The sequence below is a fragment of the Electrona antarctica genome (genome assembly GCF_951216825.1).
Source record: "Electrona antarctica genome assembly, chromosome: 3".
Lineage (NCBI taxonomy): Eukaryota > Metazoa > Chordata > Actinopteri > Myctophiformes > Myctophidae > Electrona > Electrona antarctica.
Genome location: NC_136808.1, coordinates 17,312,379 through 17,339,192, shown reverse-complemented (window position 1 = coordinate 17,339,192; position 26,814 = coordinate 17,312,379). Strand labels below are relative to the sequence as shown.

The 26,814-nt window shown below is 40.1% G+C and overlaps 3 protein-coding genes across 5 annotated transcripts; all 3 read right to left on the bottom strand.

Moving 5' to 3' along the window:
- Positions 1-1,738: 1,738 nt before the first annotated feature.
- rplp2b (ribosomal protein, large P2 b) lies at positions 1,739-4,661 on the bottom strand. Of its 2 annotated transcripts, none has more exons than XM_079497202.1 (5): positions 4,507-4,661; positions 3,566-3,689; positions 3,401-3,449; positions 1,988-2,095; positions 1,739-1,860 (listed from the first exon to the last, which is right to left on the bottom strand). In XM_079497202.1, the coding sequence occupies exons 2-5, from the start codon at positions 3,686-3,688 to the stop codon at positions 1,781-1,783; spliced, it is 360 nt and encodes a 119-aa protein (XP_079353328.1). In that variant the 5' UTR covers position 3,689; positions 4,507-4,661; the 3' UTR covers positions 1,739-1,780. The 2 variants fall into 2 exon arrangements, with proteins under 2 accessions (XP_079353328.1, XP_079353329.1); XM_079497203.1 differs by lacking the exon at positions 4,507-4,661 and adding an exon at positions 4,261-4,413.
- A 6,089-nt stretch (positions 4,662-10,750) lies between these two features.
- On the bottom strand, positions 10,751-21,073 carry lin7c (lin-7 homolog C (C. elegans)). 2 transcript variants are annotated; one of them, XM_079496676.1, is made up of 6 exons: positions 20,807-21,073; positions 17,818-17,936; positions 17,588-17,659; positions 17,289-17,498; positions 15,941-16,115; positions 10,751-15,396 (listed from the first exon to the last, which is right to left on the bottom strand). In XM_079496676.1, the coding sequence occupies exons 1-5, from the start codon at positions 20,841-20,843 to the stop codon at positions 15,948-15,950; spliced, it is 606 nt and encodes a 201-aa protein (XP_079352802.1). In that variant the 5' UTR covers positions 20,844-21,073; the 3' UTR covers positions 10,751-15,396; positions 15,941-15,947. The 2 variants fall into 2 exon arrangements, with proteins under 2 accessions (XP_079352802.1, XP_079352801.1); XM_079496675.1 differs by having other exon boundaries at positions 10,751-16,115.
- Positions 21,074-25,201: 4,128 nt separating this feature from the next.
- On the bottom strand, positions 25,202-26,187 carry bdnf (brain-derived neurotrophic factor; the record flags this gene model as incomplete). The annotated part of the gene is made up of 1 exon (XM_079496674.1): positions 25,202-26,187. One exon carries the CDS (start codon positions 26,185-26,187, stop codon positions 25,378-25,380), a length of 810 nt encoding a protein of 269 aa, XP_079352800.1. The 3' UTR covers positions 25,202-25,377.
- Positions 26,188-26,814: the final 627 nt, after the last annotated feature.

Here is a 26,814-nt window from a genome sequence, read left to right as displayed (position 1 = left end):
AAATAATAATGTGTTTATGTTTGACACATGCTGCATAGACGCGTCACCCTGGGAACCAAAGATGGATTTGGGAAGTTCCCAAACAGCTGTCTGCGACGGTCGCAGACAGCTGTTTGCTTAACGATTTTGACAGCTAAGGCAATTGCGTCATAGCAGCCATACTTCCGCATAGCGGACAAGGTGGGGGACCCCCGGGAATGCTTTGGCCATGTCTCACGACCCCCCACCACCATACAAACTGACTGCAAAAATAAAGAAAATATATAAATTAATACTGAAACCAGATATAATCATTAAGGAAAGTTTATGCATGCACCAGAGCCATAGAGTAAGACATGTTACTATATAAACTCTTAATTTCCATTTTCCAGCCATTCAGTTGCAAAAAATATATATATTTCTTCTTTTTATAATTTGGCGACCCCCCTGAGGGGTCGCGACCCACGGGTTGAGAACACCTGCTCTATGGCTCTGCTGCATGGGTTATAAACCCTAGACAACTTCAAAACGTATTAAAGAACAGCAAAGCATGGTGCCAAACTGCCAATGTGTTACTGGCAACATTACCCAATACCCTTCCTTGAAAACAAAAAGGAATGCATATGGTGTACAGTACTCCCTGCGGACCACATCCTATAATTACATATCAATAAAATATTGACAAGCAGGGAATTTAAATTAAATTACTAATATACCTCTACTCCACACATTTTGTAGTGAAATACACATTTTACACCACTACAATGGTTTGATACATATGGCTACATTGCAGATTGAGCATAACAATGCACAGTAATCAAATTAATTTGAATGTATTACAGAATAAGATACTGCCCAAGTCTCTCCTTTACCAGCTGTCAACGCTTCCTTTCCTAAGACAATTTGTACAATTCCTGTCACAGACCACACAGAAGATTCAACATTTTGCAATAATGGATTTTCATTCCTTGATTAGGCAATAATTAGTATTTATAGGCTACGGCTAAAGCCATTACGTGGCAATCCCATAAATGGTTATAAAACCTAGTCATTCTCTTAACTGACATTATGCAACTTCAATGTTGCTGTGCATTACAGAACAAAGCATGCCAGCTTTAGTGACATAATTTCCTACCCTTCTGAGCAGACAAAAAGGAAAGCATAGGGTGAACAGTGTTCCCTGCTGACCACAACCTTGAATTACACATAATACAAAATGACAATCACCAGTGAGTTTGAAATTAAAAATAGTGTTTTAAATTTATTTTGCCTGGTGATGTTCCGCCATTGGCCTACTTAACGAGATATGCATTTGCTTTTTTGTATTTTATTTAATTATCAAATTGCTAAACAGACTTGGAAGGTGCTCCTTAAAACAATAGAGGGCAGTGTTAATCTGAATAAATATATCCATGCACAGGCGATAAAGCCTGACATAGCACAGGATACAGTTTACATGTGTGAGACTTAATAACTCAATCTAGCCCAAACCACAATATACACAAGAGTTAAGCACCACACCAAGTCAGATAGCCTCTTGAACGGTCAAGAAATGGTCCACCCAAAAATGTTACTCACATCCAATCTCTAATTACATACCTCCTATAGACTTGTGTTTAAGTTCCAATGTAGACACCGGGGCTATCTATACATAACAAATCCACCAAATATGGCTATTCTCTTAAATTAGTCATTTTAAGCATTCATTTTGCAGTCTTTTAGAAAATCAATAAAGCCATTAAAGGACTAAACAGGGACGGATTGTTTTATACAAATTTTTATTTATCTTGTTCTGAAATGTTTAGTCAAACAAGCCAAATCCCATGTCATCATCTGACCCCTCCTCTTCAGACTCTTTCTTTTCTTCCTTCTTCTCTTCAGCTGTAAAACATGTTCAACATCAAGGTTAACTCTAGTAAAGTATTAGCCAAGGTGAAGCAAGGTAGTGTGTCAAGTGTCAATGTTACAGACAAATTACGTGCTAAAGTAAAAAAATATATATGCTCACCTGCTGCTGCAGCAGCAGGGGCGGCTGTCGCCGCAGCTCCACCTGCCGTAGCAGAGCTGGCAACTGCCACAGCACCACCTGCGGGCATGCTGGCCAGTTTACCATAACCTAAGAGGGGAAGAGTATTGCCAGATGTAAACAAGAATCCTTTTCAAATCGGTTTCTGTTGTGTAAAATCTGTATATGTGAACTAGTCTTTAGTTGACACTGGTACATTAGCAAGAAATTTAGGCCAATTACAAGAATGCCCAGGTGATGGTTTAAATCAATAAGATTATTTCAAGCTTTTGCAGTGATTCATTACAATTAATTAACTATTATATTATTTGAATAGGGAAAATTAGCACATCTGTAAAACGAGATTGTAGATCGGCTATTTTTGTTCTATATACCAATGTCACAATGACGTTATTTTTCAGAAAGGAAGCCATTGAGGGTTAAATGCGTTATGCGTCTTAATGCTTCCAACTCGAGTAGAATTATTAATGTTCTGTACAAGTGTCCATGATATATATGATGTGGAGACAATAAAGACTATCATCATTACCATTTGCTCAGTACAATATTTCGGGGGCAAATTTAGAATGTGTGCAGGGTTGAGTATGTTGAATCTAGTTTGCATTAATGAGGATTTAGTTGACACAATTAAATAAAATGGCGATAGTATTCAGTGTGCGGCGTGTCACAGCCAGATTTGGGAGACCAGTAGCTTTGTTGTTGCAAGGAAAGCGGTAAAATTAGACTTTCGTGGTTGTTTTCGTCTCAGATTTAGTCCGACGGAGGGACACAGTATGACTCTACGCCACAAAAGTGGAACCCGGAAGTATCTCTGGAGGGGGCGCTCACATCACGGCTAAAATACTGAATGTTTCTATATCAGGTGCTCAATATTTCATGTCAAGGACCCCAAAAATAATTGGCCACCGACCCCCATCTCAAAATATGTTGTTCCAGGGACCCCTCAGAAGCAAAGATTGGAGTTAAAAACGTTCGCTCTGAAATAATATATGAGGCAAGGAAGCAACCAGGTGCTCAGGTATATAAAAAAAAAATGAAAAAATAGTAAAAAGGTGCTCCTGGGATCAATCGGGATAACAACTCTATAGAACAAAGCGGAGATCCAGGCACACTTAAGGTTAGGAAACCTTTATTCAACAGACATGTTTCGACCTATACGGTCTTCATCAGCCCTGATGAAGACCGTATAGGTCGAAACATGTCTGCGAATTGAATTTAACATTTAATGCATGGAAAGTCGTTTTTTGCCACTCAGTATGATGTCACGTGCATACCCTCTATAGGCCACTAGTTTACACAGCAGAGGCATGAGTAACAAGACAGTCGCTTTGAAATGCAAAATACATATATGGACTATTGAAATTAAAGTAGCATAACTAGTAACAAAGACATTACCTTGGGCAATCACCTCATCCACATTTTTTCCATGGAGTTCATTGATGACCTGTTGTGCAAGAGAGCATATTTTAATATGAATCATCACAACAGAAAAACAGTACAGGTCATACAGTCAAAGGTTATGCTAAAAGGATAACACAAAAATCCCCAGGACCATCATACCTTCTCCATGCGAATATCGTCAGCCTCAATGCCGACACTTTCCAGGATTTTTTTAATGTCCTTGGCCTCTGGGTTGTTATTGCCTCCCAGGGCAGACAGAAGGTAAGCAGCAACGTAACGCATGCTAAAGGGGCAGAAAATGTCACATTTAAGAAAAAAGACCCAAAGATATCTTATATACTGTAATATGTGGAGTCACTGGAGTGGCCAAGAAAATACCAGAGATTCAGTTCAGAGTTCAGACAAATGAAACACTTCCGTGCATATTTTATGCTTCAAACTATGATGCTATAAAGATGAATGTTGCAGCTGATTTGAGGTAAAAAAAACAAAAACAAAAACGGGTTACATTATGCAGTCAACGATGATAGATACTAGCAACATCAAATTTGAGATTAAAGACTTGCAGTGTGCTAGAAGGATTAGATTAAATTGATTGAAACTGGTTTACTTGTTAAATCGATACCAGCTATGAGTTTGAACACATCGTGTCTGACGTTCTCAGGTTATTATAATGGATAATTATGAATGTCATATACATAAAAATAAGTGAAACCACGGACAAGGAATACAAGTTATTCATAGTCATGCACTTTCCAAATGAATGCGATGACTAATCCATCTAGCTTTAATCTGTACACCTACAGAATTGCATGACTGATAGTATGGCAGTATCTTAATAAATGTAAACGAACCAAAGGCCAGCAAATTATAGTTTTACATGATCTCCACCATGCGGCGTTTGATCCAGGGCACATCAATGCTAACTTGCTAATGCTAGCATGTCATGCGCTGCGCTGATAACACACGAAATGTCCCCACGGTACGAGTATTTGAAGTGAATCTTTAGAGTTGTCTATAATTCATTGAGATGTAGTTGTACTTCTGGGGTTGATTTACCACTCATATAGCTATTTATAACACTTTATTAAGACACTCACTTGAGCTGGAAAGGCGAACGCGTGTACACGTTGAGATTGACACAGGCAGAAAGGAAGTTGCGTAGCAGGCTGGAAACGGATGTAGCAGCCCAGGAGCAATGGAAAAATAAAATAAAAATAAAGAAAATACGATAAATGAATACGTTTCGGAATATCTTAATAATAGCAGTAGTGTATAAGAAAATAAATATATTTTGAACCTTTTGGACAGTTTCACTTTAGTTTGAAAGAAAGAATGTAATGTTTTTATTTATTCGTGTTTACATGTACAGCTCATGAAAATAAAATATTAGAATATTTTACGAGACCACTAAAACATGATTTTTTTAAAACGAGAAATGTCGACCATCTGTCAAGTATATTAATAGTCTGGGCTAGTATCAATGGGGCGTGGCATGGAGGTGATCAGCCTTTGCTCAAATTGAGGTGTTATGGAAGCCCAGGTTTGCTTTAATAACAGCCGTAAATTAATTTGTATTGTTGAATCTACTGTCTCACACCTTCCTCTTGACAATACAACATAGTTTATCTGTGGGGTTCAGGTCAGGCCAGTGAAGCTTATCAACATACTGAAACACAAAAGAGGGGTGTGTTGAAACCAGTGTTAAGTTTCCACTGTCAGTGGACCAACACCAGCCGATAACATGGCCTAAATCATCACTGTGTTTTATCAAGTCCAGAGTCTCAACACAACCGTCTATTATGATATTTTACAGCACTGTGTGCCTCCGTACATTGACAAGCTTTATGTTGATTCTGATCTTCCTTTTCCAGCAGCACTTGGCACCTGCCCACAGAGCCAAAACTACTATTCTAAAACGGTTAGTCCCAATACTTGATTCTGATTGGCTGGTTACCGTCACGTGACCGGTGTAAATTTCACCGATAACCCACACCTTCAATCACTTTATATCATTCGCACCTGATTCCGCATCTCTGTAGCTGTACTGGGGAAGGGAGCGCTTGATTACCTTACAAACCCATGCCGTGCGGGCGTCTAAGCACCGCCCGGCTCATATGACTGTGAATGTGTGGCTCCAGGCAGCCCCGTAAAGACACCAAGCGCTATTCTCCCGTCACATAGCCTACTTGCCGAGCAAAACAACAAGGAAGTGATGTGGCTCGCTCTGGTGGCGCAAAGCGTAGCTACTTTTGTGAATTTAATAGTTGTATTAGGTTAATATTGCTATACGTTTGTAACCGTTTTAGAAAAGCAATAAGCCACTCGAGGCCCCAGCTTACCGGGTATTTTACAATGGCTGGGGGGGGTAGAAGACCCTCCGCTCCGCGTCGGGTCTGCCTACGCCCCCAGCCATTGTAAAATACCCGGTAACCTGAGACCTCTCGTGGCTTATTGCTTAAGTAACTGGTGTATGGTATTACTGTGCTTAACTGACCAGCCAACTGGCCTGATCTGAAACCCACAGAATATCTAGGTTGTATTGTCAAGAGGAAGGTGTGAGACAGTAGATTCAACAATACAAATTAATTTATGGCTGTTATCAAAGCAAACCTGGGCTTCCATAACACCTCGAGTCAACAGTGGCTGATCACCTCCATGCCATTGATGAAATAATTTGTTCAAAAGTAGCCCAGACCAAGTATTGACTGCATACATTAATATACTTGACAGATGGTCGACATTTCTCGTTTAAAAAAAATCTTTTAGTGGTCTCGTAAAATATTCTAATATTTTGAAATTGATTTTTTTTGATTTTCATGAGCTGTATGCCATAATCACCAAGATTAAAACAACAAAAGGTTTTAAATACTTCACTTTATGCACAATGAATTGAGAATATATGAAAGTTTCACGTTGAATAGAGGAAGGAAGCGCTGCTGTGGTCCTTTGTTGAACTGAATACAGGTGCTCGTTGGCGAGGTTTAATCATGCAGATAAAGAAGAGGGTCCAAGGCACTCTGTTCCAGTGAAGTGAAAAAGCCTTTATTATATTTTATGGCATGGCAAAGATCATTAAAACGCGACCGAAACGCGTTGGTCCTCCCTTTTTTCCCCCTTTGTCATGCCATAAAATATAACAAAGGCTTTTTCACTTCACTGGATCAGAGTGCCTTGGACCCTCTTCTTTATCTATATGGAAGTTTTACCTTTTTTATTATATTTGGGAAGAAAATGTACTTTTACACAATATAATTTGTTTTTTAAAAGGTGCTGTATATCACCTGGTTCTGCAGTTCCTCTCACAGCATGCCAAAACCTCTCTAGTCTCTAGTAGGGGGCCATTATGAGGATGATGTCCCCTTTGTCTTGACTCTCCACTTGACCTCTACAGTTTCTAAACACTGTGGGCTCTATTTTCGTCCATGCTAAACCCGTTATCCCTAAACCTTCTTTCGATCTACATCGACACGTGTGCTTGTAGATGTAGGCTATTTTAAGTATTCAAAAATGTTTTTCAAAATAGTAAAAAGAAGTTTAGGGATAACTGGGGTTTAGCATGGACAACAATAGAGCCCTGTGTGTGTTGCACAAATGCACAGTAAGGATGGATGGATGTACAGATACTGGTGCACCTGCTCCTGCTGCTGCTCTGGCTCCTGGACTAGTCCCAGCTCCAGGATGCTGTGCTTGCTGTGAAATGTCATCCATTCTGGTTGTCAGATAAGATGGAGTGAACAATTCCCATGCAAGACGTATAAGTGTGGCCAAACTTTGGAAAATGATGGCAGCCATGTGAGCCACAGTTCTCATCCATCTCTGTGCAACTCCACAGCGTTGTTGCCATCTGCTTCTGGTGTGAATATTCTAACAGTGAAAGGTAAAGCAACCGACTTGAATGTCAAGATGGCCAGGCAGGGCCTCAGTATGTGACTACTACAGGTCACACAACACAACCAACAATAACTAACTTTTAAGAGTGTCTTCACTGCACACAAAGTTTCCCGCAAGTCTGCATAACAATTTTAGAAGATGTTTTGCAGAGGCTGTTTACCATTCCTATCAAGAGTTCTTAAATTCTGCCGGAACCCGACCCCACCCGTCGTTTTCGGTCTTTGTCGGGCCCAACATTTATGGTAATTAGTCTGGCCGGGCTGAGTCTCAGTCGGGCCGGCCTAGTCAGGGCCCGGCCATATTTTTTCAGGCCCGTTGAGAACAATTTCACACAACCACTGTCTTCCTCTCCAAAGTGGGAGCATATTATTGAGCACAATTTTACCACTTAAGCCCTATTTTAATGCCAAGTCAAAAATTAGGGGAGTCAGTTTGATAGTGATTAAAGAAAACAACAAGCAGCATGAGTGCCTCATGTCCTTGAAGTAGAAAGGTCACCATGCAAGCAAATCTGCTGCAACATCCAGACAAGTATGGTAAACATCTGATGAGAAAAGGCCTTGTAATTTCTAAAGAAATGAAAGAAAATAGGAAACCACTAAGGCTACTCAACTGTATACTACTCACTTTTCTATTGCTGGTGGTTTTTTGGTTTTGTTTTTTTATATTATATATTATAACAGTTGAGATACTTAAAAGGACAACTTTCTTTTTTTTTCTCCAACCAAAGGTTCATGTTCAGATTCAGATTTATGGGGATTTTGAGTGATACACTGACTGACGGGAAATGCATGATTCATGAGACTGTCACAATATGGCATTCCCATATATTCGAGAGCGGCACCATCGTCTGACCATGGAATATGTAGAAGGAAGGCTCTGGAGCAAACTCGGATATTAAAGCCTTTGATTCGCAGGCGTCTTACTGGTTTAAGATGCTAATTCCAATGAAATATGACTGTATTGATTGTATTGTAAACCCTGAATAATTTCAATAAAGTTTATTTAAAAAGTGAAACGCTGTCTCTTCGTTTGCCTACACCCTGTCAATAAAAGGCTTTAATATCCGAGTTTGCTCCAGTGCCTTCCTTCTACATATTCCATGGTCAGACGATGGCGCCGCTCTCGAAGTTTCAGATTCTGCTCAGCAGCTAGTCTGACGGCAGCGCCTCTGGCGTTCCCTGGCCAGACGACAGCACCACTCTTCGGCAGTCTCCTCCGTGAGAGTGTGGAGGTCGTACTGCTGGGGCAGATCGGCGTGTGCACGCATCCACCTGGGTGATGTCAGACTGCTGGCGAGTGCGGTCGCTTTGGCATGGGATGAACTTTGACCAATAAATGCACAATGAAAACAGGTATGGGGACAAGGGTTCCTGGCCATGGCTCATGGCCATATATATGGGGATTAGTGAGTGACGGGGGATTGCATTTAGGTGTTGTGACAGATCACGTGATGTCATGATGACCTGGGCACCTGGGGGCTTGGCTGGGGTGACCAGGGGGCTGATGTCATGATGACCTGGGCACCTGGGGGCTTGCCTGGGGAATTGCGACTTCATGACAGAGTGATGGGAATTGTGTGTGACAAATTGTGACAAACGCAAGATTTCATAGGTATCTGCGATCTTCGGTCGCAATTACTATTATTTCTATGTTTAATTTTAACTTTTTTTGACAGGGGCATAATGTGGCTAAATATGTCTTTTTACAAAATTGTACAGCTTTTTCTTTATTATTTACTGGTACTGTAGTCCCACTAGAACCCAGGAAATGACATCTGGCCACAGTAGTTGTTTTCTGTGTGTCTGAACGGACTACTAGGGGGCTGCCATACATATGTCATAGGCTCAAATAAGTAAGTTTGTCACCACCCTCTTCACATTCAATAGATCCTGTGATCTTTTATGGCCTGATGTAATTTCCTGTGGTCTAGTAGGACTATAGAAAATTATAAAGAAATAGCTGTAATTAAATAAAAGACATATTTAGCCATTTATTTGAACGCCCCAGTTAAAACAAAAAGCAGCAAATTAAAAATATAATATAAAACCTCTAATAAAATCACACCTGTGTGAACTGAGTGGTGCAAATCCACCCCCCCCCCCTCTCATTAGCAGGCAACAGTGCAGCACTATCTCTCTCTCTCTGTTTCTGGCACAACAGCGCCACTTTTGGTACTCATTGGTACTGGTGCTCATTAACGTCACACACAAACATAGTTGAACATCACAGACATTGCTGTTCCTTGGAGTGGTTGCACCACTCAAAAACCTAAAACAAAAAAAATAGTACATCATAGAGACACACGGGGACTACAAATTTCACGCCCCCAAATGAGACAGCGTCCCCACTTCTGGTCCGTTGGCACGGATACTGCAGGCCAGCCCATAGAAGTCTATTGAAATTCAACTGTAGTTAGCCTACTTTTAAAATAATATGAAATGAACTGAAGACTATATTGATTTGAATAAAAATGTTTCCAAATGTATGAAGTGTCTTTGTCAACATATATTGTTGTTTTCTCAATAGAGGATGTATTTCACATTTAATTTACCACTTGAATGAGTTAACCATAATGTTAACGGAGCAGAGGGTTGACAGCAGACAGAGAACCTGTCGCTTTTACGGGATGTCACTGCCTTTACGAGGCTACGAGCACCGTCTTTGAAGAGTGGAATTCTCAATATACATCCCGATCCCGACTGACTTTGTTATTCATGTCTATATTTTGAACATGTCACAGGATTACTATATATGTTCTACCTACCACGGAGCTCCGACGGTGTGTTTTACCGCTGTCAACTTGTTGTATAATTAACTTTGCTGAATAGTTGCATGGGAAAATAACGCAGCTAAATGGAGGAGTGACATCCTGACATTTTCAACTACCTAGTGAATTCTCCAGATGAGTATTAATAATAGTCTTGCAAGATGCTGTTTAGATCATTTTCAACAAATACATAGCATATAAAACGAAATACAACAAATATATCTGGGTATTGAAAACCTCAAGGGATGCATCCGTGGCGTATATACCGTGCGACCACTTTGACTTGAGATTTACAATGCTAGCACTTTTCACAAACTGATGGAGTATATTATAGTACATTGTAGGATGTATATTGAAATGGCAGGTATGTGACATTGAAAAGGACAAATTAAACATATGGGACACTTTATTAGAACACAAAAAAAAATCGCTATAGCCTCAGTAATGAACCAGTGAAATTAGGGTATTTTATGATGCCTCTCATAGGGATTGCATTGGCAGCTGCAGTACACAGTTGAAACGGACCAGAAGTGGGGCCGCTGTCTCATTTGGGGGCGTGAAATTTGTAGTCCCCGTGTGTCTCTATACACAGATCAGATCATGGCTCGCTAGACTCGAGAGCTTTTTCCTTATTTTTGAAAGGCAGACAGGCAGTTAGGAAGACAACCAAGATCCATAGGCATTAGGCAATAAACAAATTTATTTTGTGCACCCTTCAATCCCAATGTCTTTAATCTACGTGACACCCACTACATTGCTGTACATTCCACATTAATGTAATAGTAAATATATTGGACGACATAGACTAAGAACACAACACAGTTTAAACATAAAAATCCGAAACAAGCAGTAAAACATTCAATATTTTATCAAAATTTCACCAATGTTGCAAGGTTGGTATTGGTACTCATAGGCTTATAACATGGAAGTATCTCAAAATACAAGCTGTGATCTATGCCTGTTCACTTCCTTGAAATGGAAGGTGTTGGACCTAATCAGTGATGCTAGATCACTGCTGTATCAATTCTGAGAGCCTTTACATACAGTATATAAGGCCCTGGAACAGTCAAGTGGGAGCACCAATCATTCTTGGAAAATTCTTATGAAAATCACTTATAAAAAAGGGAGAGAATTATCAAAAGAAAACTATTATAAAAATATTCTATTGACCATAACAATATATAAACAAGAATAACTGTTAGAAACCTGATCAAATTTCATCATGGATTAAGTCAGCAAATACATGTAACATTCTAAGGACAGCAAGGCCAACTAACCAATACAACAGGTTGTGGCTAGTTTACGTATTTTGTGACGTATGTGAAGTATTGTATATTTAATATCTAACTGGGAAATTCAAGGGAATACACAACCCATATTTCTGATATTTTGAGAATTAGATGATTAAATTCGTTTTTATTTAAATATTAACTCCACTACATACTATGAAAAGTTCACGTAGAAAATATCCCTATTCCATTGTGAATGTAGTAGTTTTTTACATTTCATGCACTTCTGTTCTTATCTGATCTGTATTCACATTATCTACATTTGCATGAAGACCAATATTCCAATATGCCGCCCCCCCTCGTCATCTACAGTTTATGGCTAATTTGATTTCATTATGAAAGTTATTATTGCAACAAGATCTCGTATACATCTCATCTGAACTAGAGTACCTGAATTAGCCAGAGCCCAGGCCATCTTTTGAACGATCCATTCAATTTAAGATTATACATTTCAAATGCCACATCATGTAGTATTCCTTTAAACATTTCTGCACAAGAGGTTGAAGTCCTAAATAACTGCTTACAGTAAAAAGTGATGTTTAATCTGCACTATTAAAGTTGACCTTGCATAGATGCTTGATTTAACACCTCTCAGATATATTGTCTTTAGTGATTATGCAATAGAAATGTTTACTAAATTTAAGCATTTCTTCCACTAGATTTCAGGTACAAGGTATTTCATGTCACAAATATTACTTAATTTAATTAAACTTTCTCGACTCGGAAACATTTACAAACGGAGAAATAAAAGTTATGTACAATAAGAAGATGTTCAGGTAACTGGGTAGATGTTTTGCCACCATACATTTACTACCATGGATGTGAAATGGGAGTTCAAGAGTGCAAAATGCCTCCGAACAATTTTAGTGATTTCAAAAGTGACATACAAAACCTGACAATAATAAATTAAAAGGGATATTTCACTTTCAAGCATGTTCGGGGTAATTTAAACATCTACTCAGGCTTTTGTGAGCACCCCAGACAGTTTTTGTTGCTTGATTCTATTTAGACATTTTCCATTTATTTGATGGTGCCCCTTCCTATACAAACCAATTGTAACTCCAAACTCCATTTTAACCATGTTAGATTAATTGAAAAGACCTTTTGGTCCATGTGACTGATGTATTACAGTAATGTAAAATATGCATAAATTATAGTTAATTCAAATTAAGATAATTTACAATCCACTAACCATTGTGTAAAATCATACTTAACATGGTCACATTAAACTCCATAGTTCAGTTACACAGATCTTCAAATCAAAAGTGAAGTAAGAACATAGTTTGAAGTGGCTTATTGTCTGCATATCTATCCATCCCACCTACCACCTTGTAAGGGTGCTAGACCAGGGAGATGGATTGCTGAGGTGGCGCGACACTGCCACAACTAGTCTGGTACCACTACTTACCTCGCCTTGCTTGCGGAAAATAACAGATTTTCAATATTTTCAGCATAGGTAGTGAGTCGTTGGTAAAACACATGCCTTTGAATCACAAGGTTCTGGGTTCAATAACAGGCAATGCCAACTCAGTGTATGAGTAGTATGGCTTGGGCAACTAAAGTGTGGCATAATTACTGGGAGCCTAGGATAAGTGTGGGATCCGTCTCAGCAATCCATCTCCCGGGTAGACTAGGAGGCAGCAAAAAAAACCTGTCATTCAAACTGCCCTGTCTCTGGGCATTTGGATCCTGCAGAACAGGACCCAGGATCAGTTTCAGTGATGCAGTCGAACAACAAAATATAGTGCGTAGCCGTAGACTATTTCAAATTACAGAAAACATTTACGTCTACAACGTCCATATTTACAAGTAAGTGGGAATTAGACACACTAGAATTCGACCGGCCTTCGGCTGGTCTCACTCTAGCGCCACGCCATCCAGGTGGCCAGTGTACTGTACAGTACCATACTGTAGCAGGCTGTACTGTACTGTAGCATACTGTACTGTACAATACTGTCCCATACTGTGCTGTGCTGTACAATACTGTTCTGTGCTGTGCTGTACTGTACAATACTGTACCGTACTGTAGCATAATGTGCCGTACTGTACCGCTGCGCCCTGTGTGGTGGAAAGGGGAATGGCCTAAAACGTGATGTAATTTGCATCACTGTGACATTTTTCATGCAAATGCAAACTGTACAGTAATTATGACAGTTGCATGGATGCAACATAGTGCGTTATGTCTGGACAGGCATGCAGTAGGTATTGTGCATGGAGAGATTTGTGCAGTGTGGTTTGGTAGGAGAAGACGAACAAAGGTGCACGTATAAACGGTGGACCCCTTTCAATTAGTGTAGCAAGACAACCTTTTAAATTTAGCCCGTTATCTTCATTTCCAGGGGTATTACCATAATGTGGTTTTATATACACATGTGAATCCTTTAACCAGCAATTGCTTATTTGCATTCCACATAACCTATAACTTTAGTTTGTAAACTACAGTAACTCTTCAGCTTACTGGTAGCAGTGCCAGTAAATGTATGTAACAAATGCAAATCAAATCATGCTAAAAAGCTGGTTTAGAAAAACTAACATTGTTCTTTAATATCAGATAATGGCAAGGAGAAAAAAAATGTTCACTGAAAATGTCATGGTTACCCTAACATATTTTCATTTACGCCAAATGGCTCACATATTAGTGTCTCAGGCTTTTTTGTTTATTTAAATCAGTGGTTCTCAAAGTCGAATCTGGGGGCCCATGGGTCCTTGAGTGTTCCAGGAGGTCCCTAGTGTAATGTGTTAACACCATACAAGATGTAGTGTTAGAATTCTTCAATATAGAGCGCCGAATACTGACGTCACTTGCTCATCCCCTGGTTCCAAGGGGTCCACGGAAGTAATTTCTCTATAGAGAATAACATGGCTCATCTTAAAATCGTTTCATATAAGCATTGTGGTCCAAAAATAAAAAAAGCTGTCTCTGCGCTATTGTCAGGGAGGGGTGTCTGTATCGTTTGCGACAGTCAGTCACTCATATATGATAGTCTGTTTCTAGCAAAAATGTAACAATTTTTGTAGCAGTATCAATAGCGTTTTCTCTCAGTCAGTTGATTCTTCATATCCATATGAGTGAAACGGCCCGGATGACATTTTTCAAACACAGTTCTTATATGAGGCGATCTAAAATCCCCTATGGGGATTACAATGCAAATAAAAAGTACATGAACCCATGGATTTGCGCCCTCTACCGATATAGACGTCAGACTTCGGTGCTCTATATACACATTTCTTCCGTGTTCTCTTTTTTTTTATATTTTAAACTGATTTTGAAGCCATATTTTCTTGGTTTACTTTAAGTGATGTGCATATTCGTTTTTTGTAAAAATAACATACATTCAATTTGGCCTTAAAGGACAACTTTAGTTTTTCAGCCACAGTCCATGTTTAAGGTTGTTATTAGAGAAAGTAAAAGACGAGTTCTTTTATTTAGTACCCCCTTCACATTCAGTAGATCCTGTGATCTTTTGTGGCCAGATGTAATGTCCTTGGGTCTAGTAGGACTATAGTAAATAAAGTAATAAATAATATAAATATAAAATGTATAAATAGCCAAATGTTCGAATGCCCCCGCCCCCGCCCCCCCTGGCAAAAATAGCTAAAATCGCTAAAACGAAAGAAAGCCGCAAATGAAAAAAAATTAACACTCATCTTTTACTTTCTCCAATAAACTAAAACATGAACCTTGGTTGAAAAAAAACTAAAGTTGTCCTTTAAACAAAGACCATGAAGAACAGAATGTGTGTTGCCCTGAGGCACTTAGCGACTGTACACAAACAAAAAACATAAAGATACGTAAGCATAAGGAACATTTGTAATGTGAATTAAATAAACCAAAATGTTAATTTAAAAATTATGATCAGTTTAGTGTTCAGCAGTGTCAAGTACAACTTCAATTTGTGGATTATAAAACTCTACAGAAAAAATCATTAACATGTGACTACAAACTGAACTCAGTTCAATATCATCGTCATTACAGGGAGTTAAGTGGGGGACAGGGACAGATGAGGCAGATAAAATAATTGAGCATTCATTTAGAGCAGGGGTGTCAAACTGGTGATCCGTGGGCCGCATGCGGCCCAGGGAGAGGTCCAATGCGGCCCTCGAGATGATTTTCAAAAAGGAAACAACGCTGCTACTCCCCCTCCCCCACCCGCCCTGCTAATGGCCCTGCTGTAGACGGCTTTGTCTCTGCCCAGGTGCGGAATGTTGTCACTGATGGGCTCGTTAAGTCTATTCAACTACTAGTTGAGTTGTTGTGGATTACTCTCCTCACACTCTGATACAGCAGGACATGGAGAGGCTAACCATAGTTGTTACAGCTCATTAGAGTTTAATTTCAATGATTGAAACCCACTATTTTCGAGTGGTTTATTGGGTATTTTTTCCACCTCTCATACCAAACGTCTTGTAGCCTACAATACAAATAAAGTCAATTTATGTCAAACAGTCTAGAAAACAAAGCCAAGTGACAACTGTGTAAGTCAACGCACGTGAGCTGCAACTGGCTGCGGCCCTCATCAAGTCACCTTTCGCGCAATGTGGCCCTTGCCCCAAAATGAGTTTGACACCCCTGATTTAGAGGAAAACACTACTGGGGATAGTTGTTCTGTTGCCGGCGCTTTGCCGACCTCATTTTCTCAAAACGTGACTCCATTTCCTCTAGGACTTTAGGGGTGTACCTTACTACCAGCTTGACTGTACCCTGAGCTGCCTTGAGGAGTTCCACAGCTTTCTCGTGATGCTCCCCTTCCACACTCTGTAGAAAGCAAGAGAAAGTCATGAGAGTGTGTGTGTAAGGTGAGAGATGCAATAATATAAAAGCAAGAATGACACTCAAGTCATAACTGCCAGGTGCAACCAGCGTTGATGCTTGGCTGTCTCCGTCTCTTATCCCCTTATTTTTATTTGTCCCTGATTTTATTTAATTGTCTTTTTTGGTGTTTTTACTTGTTTCTCTGTCATAACCACCCAGCCGTTGTTTTCGCTCGTTTCCGACATTCTTTTGTTGGTTCAAGCACCGCGTTTGAACTAACCGTGAGTTAGCTCCAGTTAGCTCATAACATTTGCTGCTGTAGCTACTTCCTCCGCGTTGTGGCGTTCAGAGTATGGGGTTTTACTCCCATTGGCGTGGAAGGCAGCCAATCATGACTAGGTCGCTAGTAGTAAGGTCGTGAGGAGGCAGCCAATCATGACTAGGCCGTGTTTAGAGTCGTTTATACGGTCGCTATAACCGCTTTTCCCCCATTCATTAATCACAATTGAGGCAAAAGTTGGAAATAATTGTGATATGTGACGTTGTCAACCACTTCTATTCACGTGACAATGAGGAGTTTCACCAGTAGGGCAATCAGGGCATGATGCAAGGAGAGAACACACCATCGTTCCACGTTCCGGTCCTCGCTGAACAGGGTCCCTGACCAACCTGTAGGAGTTGCCTCTCCACCCGACTATCCCCCTGAACATGAGCAATAGGCTCTGTGCAGAACTGTAAGGTGGTGTAACAGTTTTCTTTAACGGTTCAGTTTTCCGTAGCTTTGTTTGATTGGCTCGGCAGCAGCTTTGAACCGGAAACATGTGTTTGTTTGCACAGAGCCTATTAGTGTTCATTGGAGCACCCGACCACGTCCAAGCCGGATGCATCATGGTGGTGGGCAGGAACTTTATCCCTGCACCACCCGGACCAACAGGAGAGCATTGCCCACTTTGAAATGTATCGTTTACCCCTTACCCATTGTTTTAATTAATCAGGTGCCCACTCTGTACTGACATTTTACATTTATTTTGCTCTATGATTTCTGAACTTTATGATAAAAATATCAGTTATCAGTATCACATGAATTTGTTGTATTATGAACAAATCAAATGAGAGGCACATGTTGTGGATCATATCATTGTGTAAAGCTGAAACAACAATTTGTTATGAACATACCACTCCATTAACAGAAAGAAGCTGATCGCCTCTCTTGAGGCCACCATGGCGGTCAGCAATGCCCCCTGGGATGATCCTTGATATGTAAATAGGAGAGTTTTGTTCTTTTCCACCCATTATGTTAAATCCGAGGCCTTCTTCCGTCTTGGGTAGCTCCACAACACGAGGGTGTGAGTGACCCTCACTTGCTGCGAAAGCTGCAACAGTAGCCTAAAAAGAGAATTAATGTTGTCAATACACAAAGGAGTCTCAAAAATCATGTATTTTGTTCTCTAGTCTAGTGTTCAGTTTGATTCTACCTTGGCTGTGGCATTGGCCCTGATCTCAGGACTGCTGTTGATGTCCACTGTTTCATACACATGTTCATACACCTGAAGAGACATTGAATGTATTCAAGATGGAAAATGTTACTCTTCAAAATAAAACAGGTTTACAAAAAGAACATTGGTTTGTAAACTTTGCATTTGTAATATGCATAAGGGCAATTTACTAACTGGAGCCGAGTGTGGAGAAAAGATAAATGACTAACTTCTCGAACAGCATTACAGAACTCGCTCTGCAGAACCCTTTGCAGTGCCTGCAGCTTCTGAGGAGGCACTTCTCCTGTTCTCTGGAGCTTGTCAAGAAGTTCAATAGCACGAGAAATATCTGCAGAAACAAAGGGAAGAACAACAGAACAATCAGAGATCTTCCCAACAACAATGAGGTGTGTTAGCATTTGTGAGACCAGTTCAAACATGTATGCTATGGAGGAAAGTGGCAACACTAGGGGTGTAAATCTTGGACCACAACGATTATGATTTTTTTTAATAACAATTCATGCAATGAATCACAAAATCGCCAATTTCACCATGATGACTATTTGATTATTTCAATAAAGATTTTTTTTCTCATGCAGTTCTGTAATACAATACTTTAGTATTAGAAAATACGTTAGTGGATATAGCTAGGCAATAACAATTTATAACAAGCTTCATGTTCAACAAAATCTTTTTCAAAAAGTGCCACATTTGACATTACAGTTGAATTACCACCTTAAGATCGACGTTGTGGACTCTGTATTGATTGCAAAATATGATATCAATAATTTGATCAAAATCTTAAAGGGAGGCCAATCATTTTCCAATATTTTTCAAAGGGTGTGAGAGCTCAATCAAAATAACAATCATATTCCCTTTTATTTGCCAAGTAAGTTTGTGCATACTAGATAGGAACGTCGCTGACGATTTGGTTGCCCTATTGGCATATATTTGTGCTGCCCCTCCTCCCGATGAGAGTGCTGCGTTATATCATGCAGATCGGCTACTTTCGCCGTTTTCGAGAACGCACACAAATATGAAAACTTTTTTTACGATGAAGGGGTTGTTTGTCAACGCTGTAGTCCCGCAACCGGAGTCAGACTCCATTGGCATGTATGGAAAATGGTAATGCAATTTCTGTGACGTGGCCAAAAAATTTATCGAGCAAATCATAATTTATCTAGGGATCTGAAGGTCAGAGGTCTTTTGATGAATGAGTGTGAGCTTCAGTTACTGAGGGATCCACACAGCCCTCAACCATATTGCCAAATTTCGTGAAAAACGATAGCTCAGAACTGCCCAAACTGCTAAAACAGCGGATACGATAACAAAAGGGGTCTATGCCCTTTGGGCTTGACCCCCATTAATAAAAATAAAAAAATCACACCTGTGCATGTGAAGTGAGGGTCATCGTCATGACCCAACATGTCGATTTGCTCAGACACATATGACGTAAATTCTCCATCATCAATGGGAATTTAACAAAAATACCGATTTGCTCAGACACATGACGTAAATTTTCTCAAATACATATGATGTCAATTCTCCATTCATTGTCAATGGCATTTAATGTTTGTGTAAGGACAAAAAATCACACCTGTGTGAGGGGTGCTAAATATATTAAAGTCTAACTTATGTTGGTTAGGTGATGTAATGGTGATGTAAAACAAACGGTGCAAACAAACATTAAACGCCATCAACAATAAAGAGACAATATGACACATGACATAAATGTTCCCTTCATTGTCAATGGCGTTTACAAAACAAACATTGAACTAAAGACAAACATTAAACCTGTGTATAGGAGGGGCTAGCGCCTCAAAATCTAAACTATAGCTACAACCCTTAACAACTTGATTTGTTACAAGCAGGGATGCAGCGGTTCTCTTAGCCCCTTTCGGAACCCTCCGTAAAGCTTTTCTGAATTTTGATCTCGCTTTACGTAGGGTCCCTGTGCATTTCTTCCACGCGCTATGGTAGGCAGATGTACATACCCTCCGTTCAGGCCGTGCTGCGGCCTGGTGGTGGTGGTGAGATGTTTCAAAAGATGCATAAAGCGGCTATAGGAGACAATGGAAACGTGGGAGAAATTGAATTTGTCGCAGATGCCGTTAAGTAAGTTTGTTTGACCGTTTTGGCTTCTCTCTTCCTCACTTCCTTGACTTCCTTATTGACTTCCCATTGTACCGCCTCGCGCACTGAGAGTGGCTAGCTGCGCGTCCCTACGTTCCTGCCTCTGATCTGCTCTGTCTCAGCTAGCCACTAGTCTCGGTGCGGGAGGCGGTACAATGGGAAGTCAATAAGGAAGTCAAGGAAGTGAGGAAGAGAGAAGCCAAAACGGTCAAACAAAGATTAAAAATACTTAACGGCATCTGTGCCAAATGAAATTTCTCCCACGTTTCCATTGTCTCCTATAGCCGCTTTATGCATCTTTGGAAACATCTCACCACCACCACCAGGCCGCAGCACGGCCTGAACGGAGGGTATGTACATCTGTCTACCATAGTGCGTGGAAGAAATGCACAGGGACCCTACGTAAAGCGAGATCAAAATTCAGAAAAGCTTTACGGAGGGTACCAAAAGGGGCTATGGAGCCTATGGTTCTCTCAATGTGGAGTGCAAAGATTATGTACAGGTGAATTCAACTAGGCCAGTAATTCTGTCAGTAATTATGACAACCATATGAGACCAAATCATGTAACAGTAAAAATGTTCTTAGATTGGGGTCCAGATAAAAATAAAAATATTTAAAATTAAATTGAAAATTCGAATTGAGACTGGTTCCCTTCAATCGTGCAGTACATTTTAACCACTTAAACCAATAAAAAGAAGAATGTAACATTTGCCCAAAATAGGAACGTCAGTGGATACTGGACAGTGGTTAACCTGTCCAACCTGTCCATTTTTTGCAAATTCTAACCATCAACCTACTAACCTAGCCCCTTCAGGTCCCAAATACAGAAAAAGTGAACTAGAGTCCCCAGCGTCAGAGAGAAATCCTGCTCAATTAACATTACATCACGTACCGTTTACATCATCCGTGGTTGTCCACACCATAAACCAAGTTGAAGCGAAAACCAAAATATGGTATAATACACAACTGGTTGAATAATAAGCACAAAACAACAATGGCTTCCCCCCAGCTCGCGTATGCTAAGCTATCGTTTGCAACTTCTGGACAATAACAATTAAATATGTAAGCTAGCTTGTTCACGTTACCTCTTTCCAACCGCACAGGTTCGCCAAGCGACGCCATTCTTTGACCGTGGAGGCAGTGGGCGCTGGGCAAAGGTTGCGTTAACAATTAAATGCGAGTATAAAAGCTTTACTTGGGCGTCAACCATAGGCGTCAAGTTGAAGTGAGTCGAAAATCTGATTAGATTAGCTGTAGCTCATTTGGTTAGCTTGCTAGCTATTTTCCAGAACATCATGATGGTGCGTTCGCGTAAGCCTTGTAAAGTGCCGTGGCAGTGGACGGTAAACAGAGAAAGAAATGTCGGTCTATACTATACTGCCCTCCACCGGGGAGTGTGTGTAGAACAGTAGACACTGTGTGTGTGTGTGTGTGTGTGTGTGTGTGTGTGTGTGTGTGTGTGTGTGTGTGTGTGTGTGTGTGTGTGTGCGTGCGCGTGCGTGTGTGTGTGTGTGTGTGTGTGTGTGTGTGTGTGTGTGTGTGTGCGTGCATGCGTGCGTGTGTATAATCCCTCCAGGGAACCCCATAACTGACTGAGAGTGTAAATGGAACCAAATGTGGAACCAAATGGTCCATATGGTTCCTTTTATACACTGTGCAGAGTTGCAGGCCTGGCTGTAAGGGTCCATTTACCTCCCTAAGGAACCCTAGGGTTCTTGGTCCCTATACTAGTTTGAGTTCGAGAACCACACATAAGGTCATAAATAGCTATATATATATATATATATATATATATATATATATATATATATATATATATATATATATATATCAATCAAAGGAAGTAAAGAGAAATAGCTAGAGTAACATGGTAAGGGAGCTATATCTTTCCTCCATGTTAGAGACCTTAAGAAAGGACCATTATTTTGGAAGGTGTGGGGATATGCCCAATTTAAAGTTTTCTGTGCAACTGAGCACATATTCTGGACCACATTTTTATTCAAACTTGGTGAATATTCTTTTTGCAGACCTGTCAGCCACTGCTGTTGTCAACTACTATGTCTTGTTACAGTGCAAACTGAAGTTAAGTTACCAACAGTCATTAAGACATGCGAATCCCTTGACTCCTTCAAAACCGCTCTCAAAGGGCACCTACGGACGGCTGCAATTCGAAACTGTCCCCCGTAAAATCTGAATCCCCAACCCACCTCTTTTACTTTCCCCCTCACTGTATATGTTTTTTTCCCCCTTTTTACCTCCTCTATGATGATTTCCTGTTTTTGGCTATATAGAAGTGTATATTTGTATATGTCTAAATGTTATGATGAATGATGAAACAAAAGTGCAATGCTTTATGGTGTCGTCCACATTTAACAGTTTTGTATTGAGTTGTGCTTGAAATGTACTGTAATTCTCCAATCTGTTAATAAATACTTCAATCAATCAATCAATCAATCAATCAATCAATCAAAGCTACTTTAAACTAACTGTTGGTTTGTTTCTTAATTGCAAATAACTGGTTGGTCAATATTTAGCAGTTAGCTTTTAGTGTTCAAAATATCAGTGGCGTGCACAGATAGACACTAGGGGGTGCTAGAGCACCCCCTGCCCTTTTGGCAATGTGCCCTTTTGAAGAAAAAAAAAATAGCAGATCTACAAGTTCGTAGCGCGCCACTCGGTGGCGCGCTATGAGCTTGTAGATCTGCTATTTTTCAATAGCTAAAGCATAACATAATGCTAACACCAAAAGGGGTTCCCGCCCAAAATAGATTAAGGCAACCGGCCGGTTCCACGCGCTGCACAAGGTGTCCTTTTTTAACTTGAGCACCTGCCCCTCTAAATGTCTGTGCACGCCACTGCAAAATATGATAGGCAGGTAACTGGTTAGTTTAAGAAATTAACATTTAAATGAACAGAGATGAACTCACCCCTGTGACAGTTTCACATGATCTAGCAGCTATGGAAAACTAGGCAGATGTATCTTGGCTACCTAATGGGTGTACTCTTTTTATGATACAGCCATGTTGTGCCAAGTCATCATCCTAAATTAGGTACATACCCATTCATATGACAAGGGTACCCCCAATGAGACTGCATTGGGAACTGCTGAATAAACAGTAAAGTCCTCAGTGTGAATTTAACGCAGAGTGACTGTACAAAGTGTACAATCTGTTAGATACATTATTTTTTTCCCCCAGTGTACATGCCCTCGTTCAGTTCTATACTTCTTCTCATGCAGTTCCCCACATTAAAATCTGTGACTTGCCCTGTAATATTGTTATCTACTCTACTGTAGTGTCTACTGCTGTTGGCTATAACATCTGGGAAAATCAAATATACAGCACTTCGAAGGAACATCGCAGTCTATCTTTCAGTGTTTGTTTGGGTGAGAACTTATAGGTTTATAGGTTTATAGGTTTAACCATTATATTGAGTGAACCTCTGTATCTCTTTAAAGTAATGGCAGTGGTCAGAGATATACTAATCTTGTCATCATTCTCAAAGATGGCATAGAAACTGTTTTGTCTTAGTTCACTAATCATATTAATCACTTTCCACCTGTTGTCCCTTATTTTGGCATGTAATTGTAGGTGGACTAAATGGCTACATACTTTTTCTCCATATGTACGTAACGTTGAAGATTAGCGTCAAACTCAGAAATTTTTCATTTGGAACCGTTTCATGACTCAAGATTTCAAGTACGTTTCTCTCTAAGAAAGAAAGAAAGAAAGAAAGAAAGATTATCAGTCTATAACTACTATTATAATGAAACTCCCTGGGGTATGAACTGAGAAATACATGGATTCTTTACAAAGTTAGATATTGAGTCATTATAGCAAACATTACTGATGTCCAGGAATGTGACAGCAATTTACTTGGTGTTGTTCCATCCTCTTTACCTGTCAAGTGATCACAGCGGTTGTCTGTGAAGCCCTGCATTGTCCCAATACCCACCATCTTCTAGCCTTTAGATCACAATGGCCATATAATCAAAATCCTTGAAAATTGTTTACATATATGATGTACATAACTCCAATCCTAATCCTATACACACATAATTTCTTAGGATTTGTTATTGTACTCTTTCAACAATTTTGTGGATCATTGCTACTAACACTGTATGTATGTATGTATGTATGTATGTATGTGTGTATGTGTGTGTGTGTGTGTGTGTGTGTGTGTGTGTGTGTGTGTGTGTGTGTGTGTGTGTGTGTGTGTGTGTGTGTGTGTCTCTATCTATCTATCTATCTATCTATCTATCTATCTAATACGTTTTAATGTTATGGTAGTGTTCAAATATGTTCACATATGAACTGTGTTACTTGAAACAATTTGATGCATTTTTGGAATGCAAGTGTCTTTAACAATTAAGGTTAGTCATTCTAAATTAAGCTGCTATACTTCAGCAGTAGAATGTGTCCATTATTGTGGCATGACTGGCATCCTTAACACTACCTGTCAACAAGATTATTATTATTGTGGGACTTGCTGAAGGATAGTTCATTTCATTTCGCAGGAGATTGTGTGCACATCTTGTACCTGTAGTTAGGCCAGGTGCTGGACATCAAGGCAAGAATCAAGGAGAAGGTAAAAACATCTGCACACTGGTTTAAAGCTGTTGTTAGCGTTTTACGTTCTTCTCCCTATTTAATTAGATTTTAAATCCCCATACCATGGCAACCAAGGATCTCTATCTGTCTGTCTGTCTCTGTCCGCCCGTCTGACCGCCCGTCTGTCCGACCATCCTATCGCATCCGTCCATCCGTCCATCCGTCCATCCATCCATCCATCCATCCATCCATCCATCCATCCATCCATCCATCCATCCATCCATCCATCCATCAGTTAGCTATCTAACTTTCTAGTTCCACTGGTAAATTTATTCTACTTAAAAATACATGATCCAAACTTTATCAACATTATTTTTGTTTTTCATTTGCCTATAGTCATTTTTATTTCTTCAAATATTTCAGTTTAATATTGCAAACAACTTCACAACATACAAAATGAATAATATTAACCCAGAAACATGTCAATGAATAAATTTTATATATATGTATATATATATACTCTTATATATCTTGTCCTCTGGTGGGGATAAAAAAATAAACAGCAAAGCTTTGACAACAGCACCTTGACATAGTATGTAATTCCAACATTACCTTGAGAAGTTTAGAACAGTAAACAGATAAATTACTTGAGAGGAAAACCGTTTTCTTTTGAGTATGTAAACGGAATGTTTTGGTCAGCTTCATATCATTTTTTTTCCTTAAGTGGAGAATTTCTCAATTCACAATTGAAGCAGCATGCAAGCTTTTGAAGATGGAACTGTCCTGTCTCCTTTCTTGCCTCTTTGTTCCTTCATTTTCAAATTCTTGGCAACGTAAACAAATCACAATGTCTTGAGGAATGTGATATAGTAATTTAAACTGGGCGCAAATGACTGATCAGATTTTTTAAAATTGTTTACAAGGTCATGGATATGTTCAATAAATAGACTGTAGTATCACTTTTACTGTATAAACTTTTTTTTACATGCAGTCCATAAAATTTTCATTTGACGGAATAATTTACCCTGTTATGTATATATACAAATAGATATTTTCTCTTTATTCTCTTTTTTAAACTCTTCAATAAAATCTATACATTGTATACACTATCTCCCTCTTTTAATGGTCAATGTGCATACACATGAAGTGTCTATCCTTATGAAGCGCCAGCCAATCTTCTTTTTGCTATCCATGGTAAGCGCTCGCACATAGGACTGGGTTGTCCTGCATTGGGAATTATAATGCCGTTTGTCTATTCCTCGGCAGCCGTCCTTCGTATACCCCATGGGGTTGCATTTGGTCTCATAAAAGTATTGCTTGAGTTGGCCATTGGGGACAGGGACCTTTTCCATGACGGTAACTGTCTGCCCAGACATGTCTATTGCCGTCTTTTTATCCACAGCGGTCACCCACTGGCTAATACTGTCACACACGCTGAGCTCTCCACGCCGCGAAGGGTCAGAGTGTCGCCGCACCCTCATGGACATGTTAGCGGCATCCAGATAGTTTTTGTATTCCTCCAGAAGAAAGAGCAACGGCGGCTCCAAAGGCACTTGGTTGCTGATCATCACCCGCGAATCGTACAGGTCATCATCCTTTGTCTCTGCGCCATTCACAGAGGACCGGCCTCCACCACCCTGGCCTTTATCAGCCCCCGGTCCCAATTGGGCCTCCTCTCCCTCCACCTCCAGCAGCTCTTCGATCACCTGCTCAAATGTGTCTGTGAGTGAAGGCAATGCCCCCCGTTGGCCTGGCCCACCCCCACTCTGCGGAGTCCCATGGGCTCGGGCAGCCGTCGCCGCGGCGCCCAAGTAGCCTTCCGTCCGGTGGCCCCGCATGCCCAGGGCATCTCTCAGGGGCGCAGCTCTCATGCAACTGAAGTATGAAATAACCATAGTAAGGAACAGGATGGTCATCACTCTTCTGACCTGGTGGAACTGGATAGAAAAGAAAGAGAGATAAAAGACAGGACAGGGAGAGAGGAAGAGAACATTAGTCACAGAGTCTATGAAGCAGTTTCTTAAATATATTGGCTTTGCTCTGTAATGCACACTGTAAGGATCTCCTGTTGTTTACATTCTCCTGTCTTTACCTTCAAGTCAACAAAAGAGCCAGTAGCAACACTCAATTCAGTCCCCTGACAACCTTCTATAGCTTTGGAAAATATCACACAAATATCTATTTGGAAGAAATAATTTGTGCAAGTTAAACATTGGAAGCTATCATTTAAAGCAAATAAGCAATGCTATACAAGTTTTCAAGTTGACCGTGAGCAGTGCTTTCATTCCACTCCCAGTTCCTGTTAATCTCCCTACACTGTCATAACCACAATTAACTCCAGTCCATACCAAAGATTGTGAGAAGACTGCAAGACTTGAAGCAATACTATACTATACTATACTATACTATACTATACTATACTATACTATACTATACTATACTATACTATACTATACTGAACTGCTTAGAAGACTGCAAGAACGCTGCAGAGGAGGGAATGTTTTTGCCCTGACACATTTCAAGCAGGTACAAAGCCTGATGCC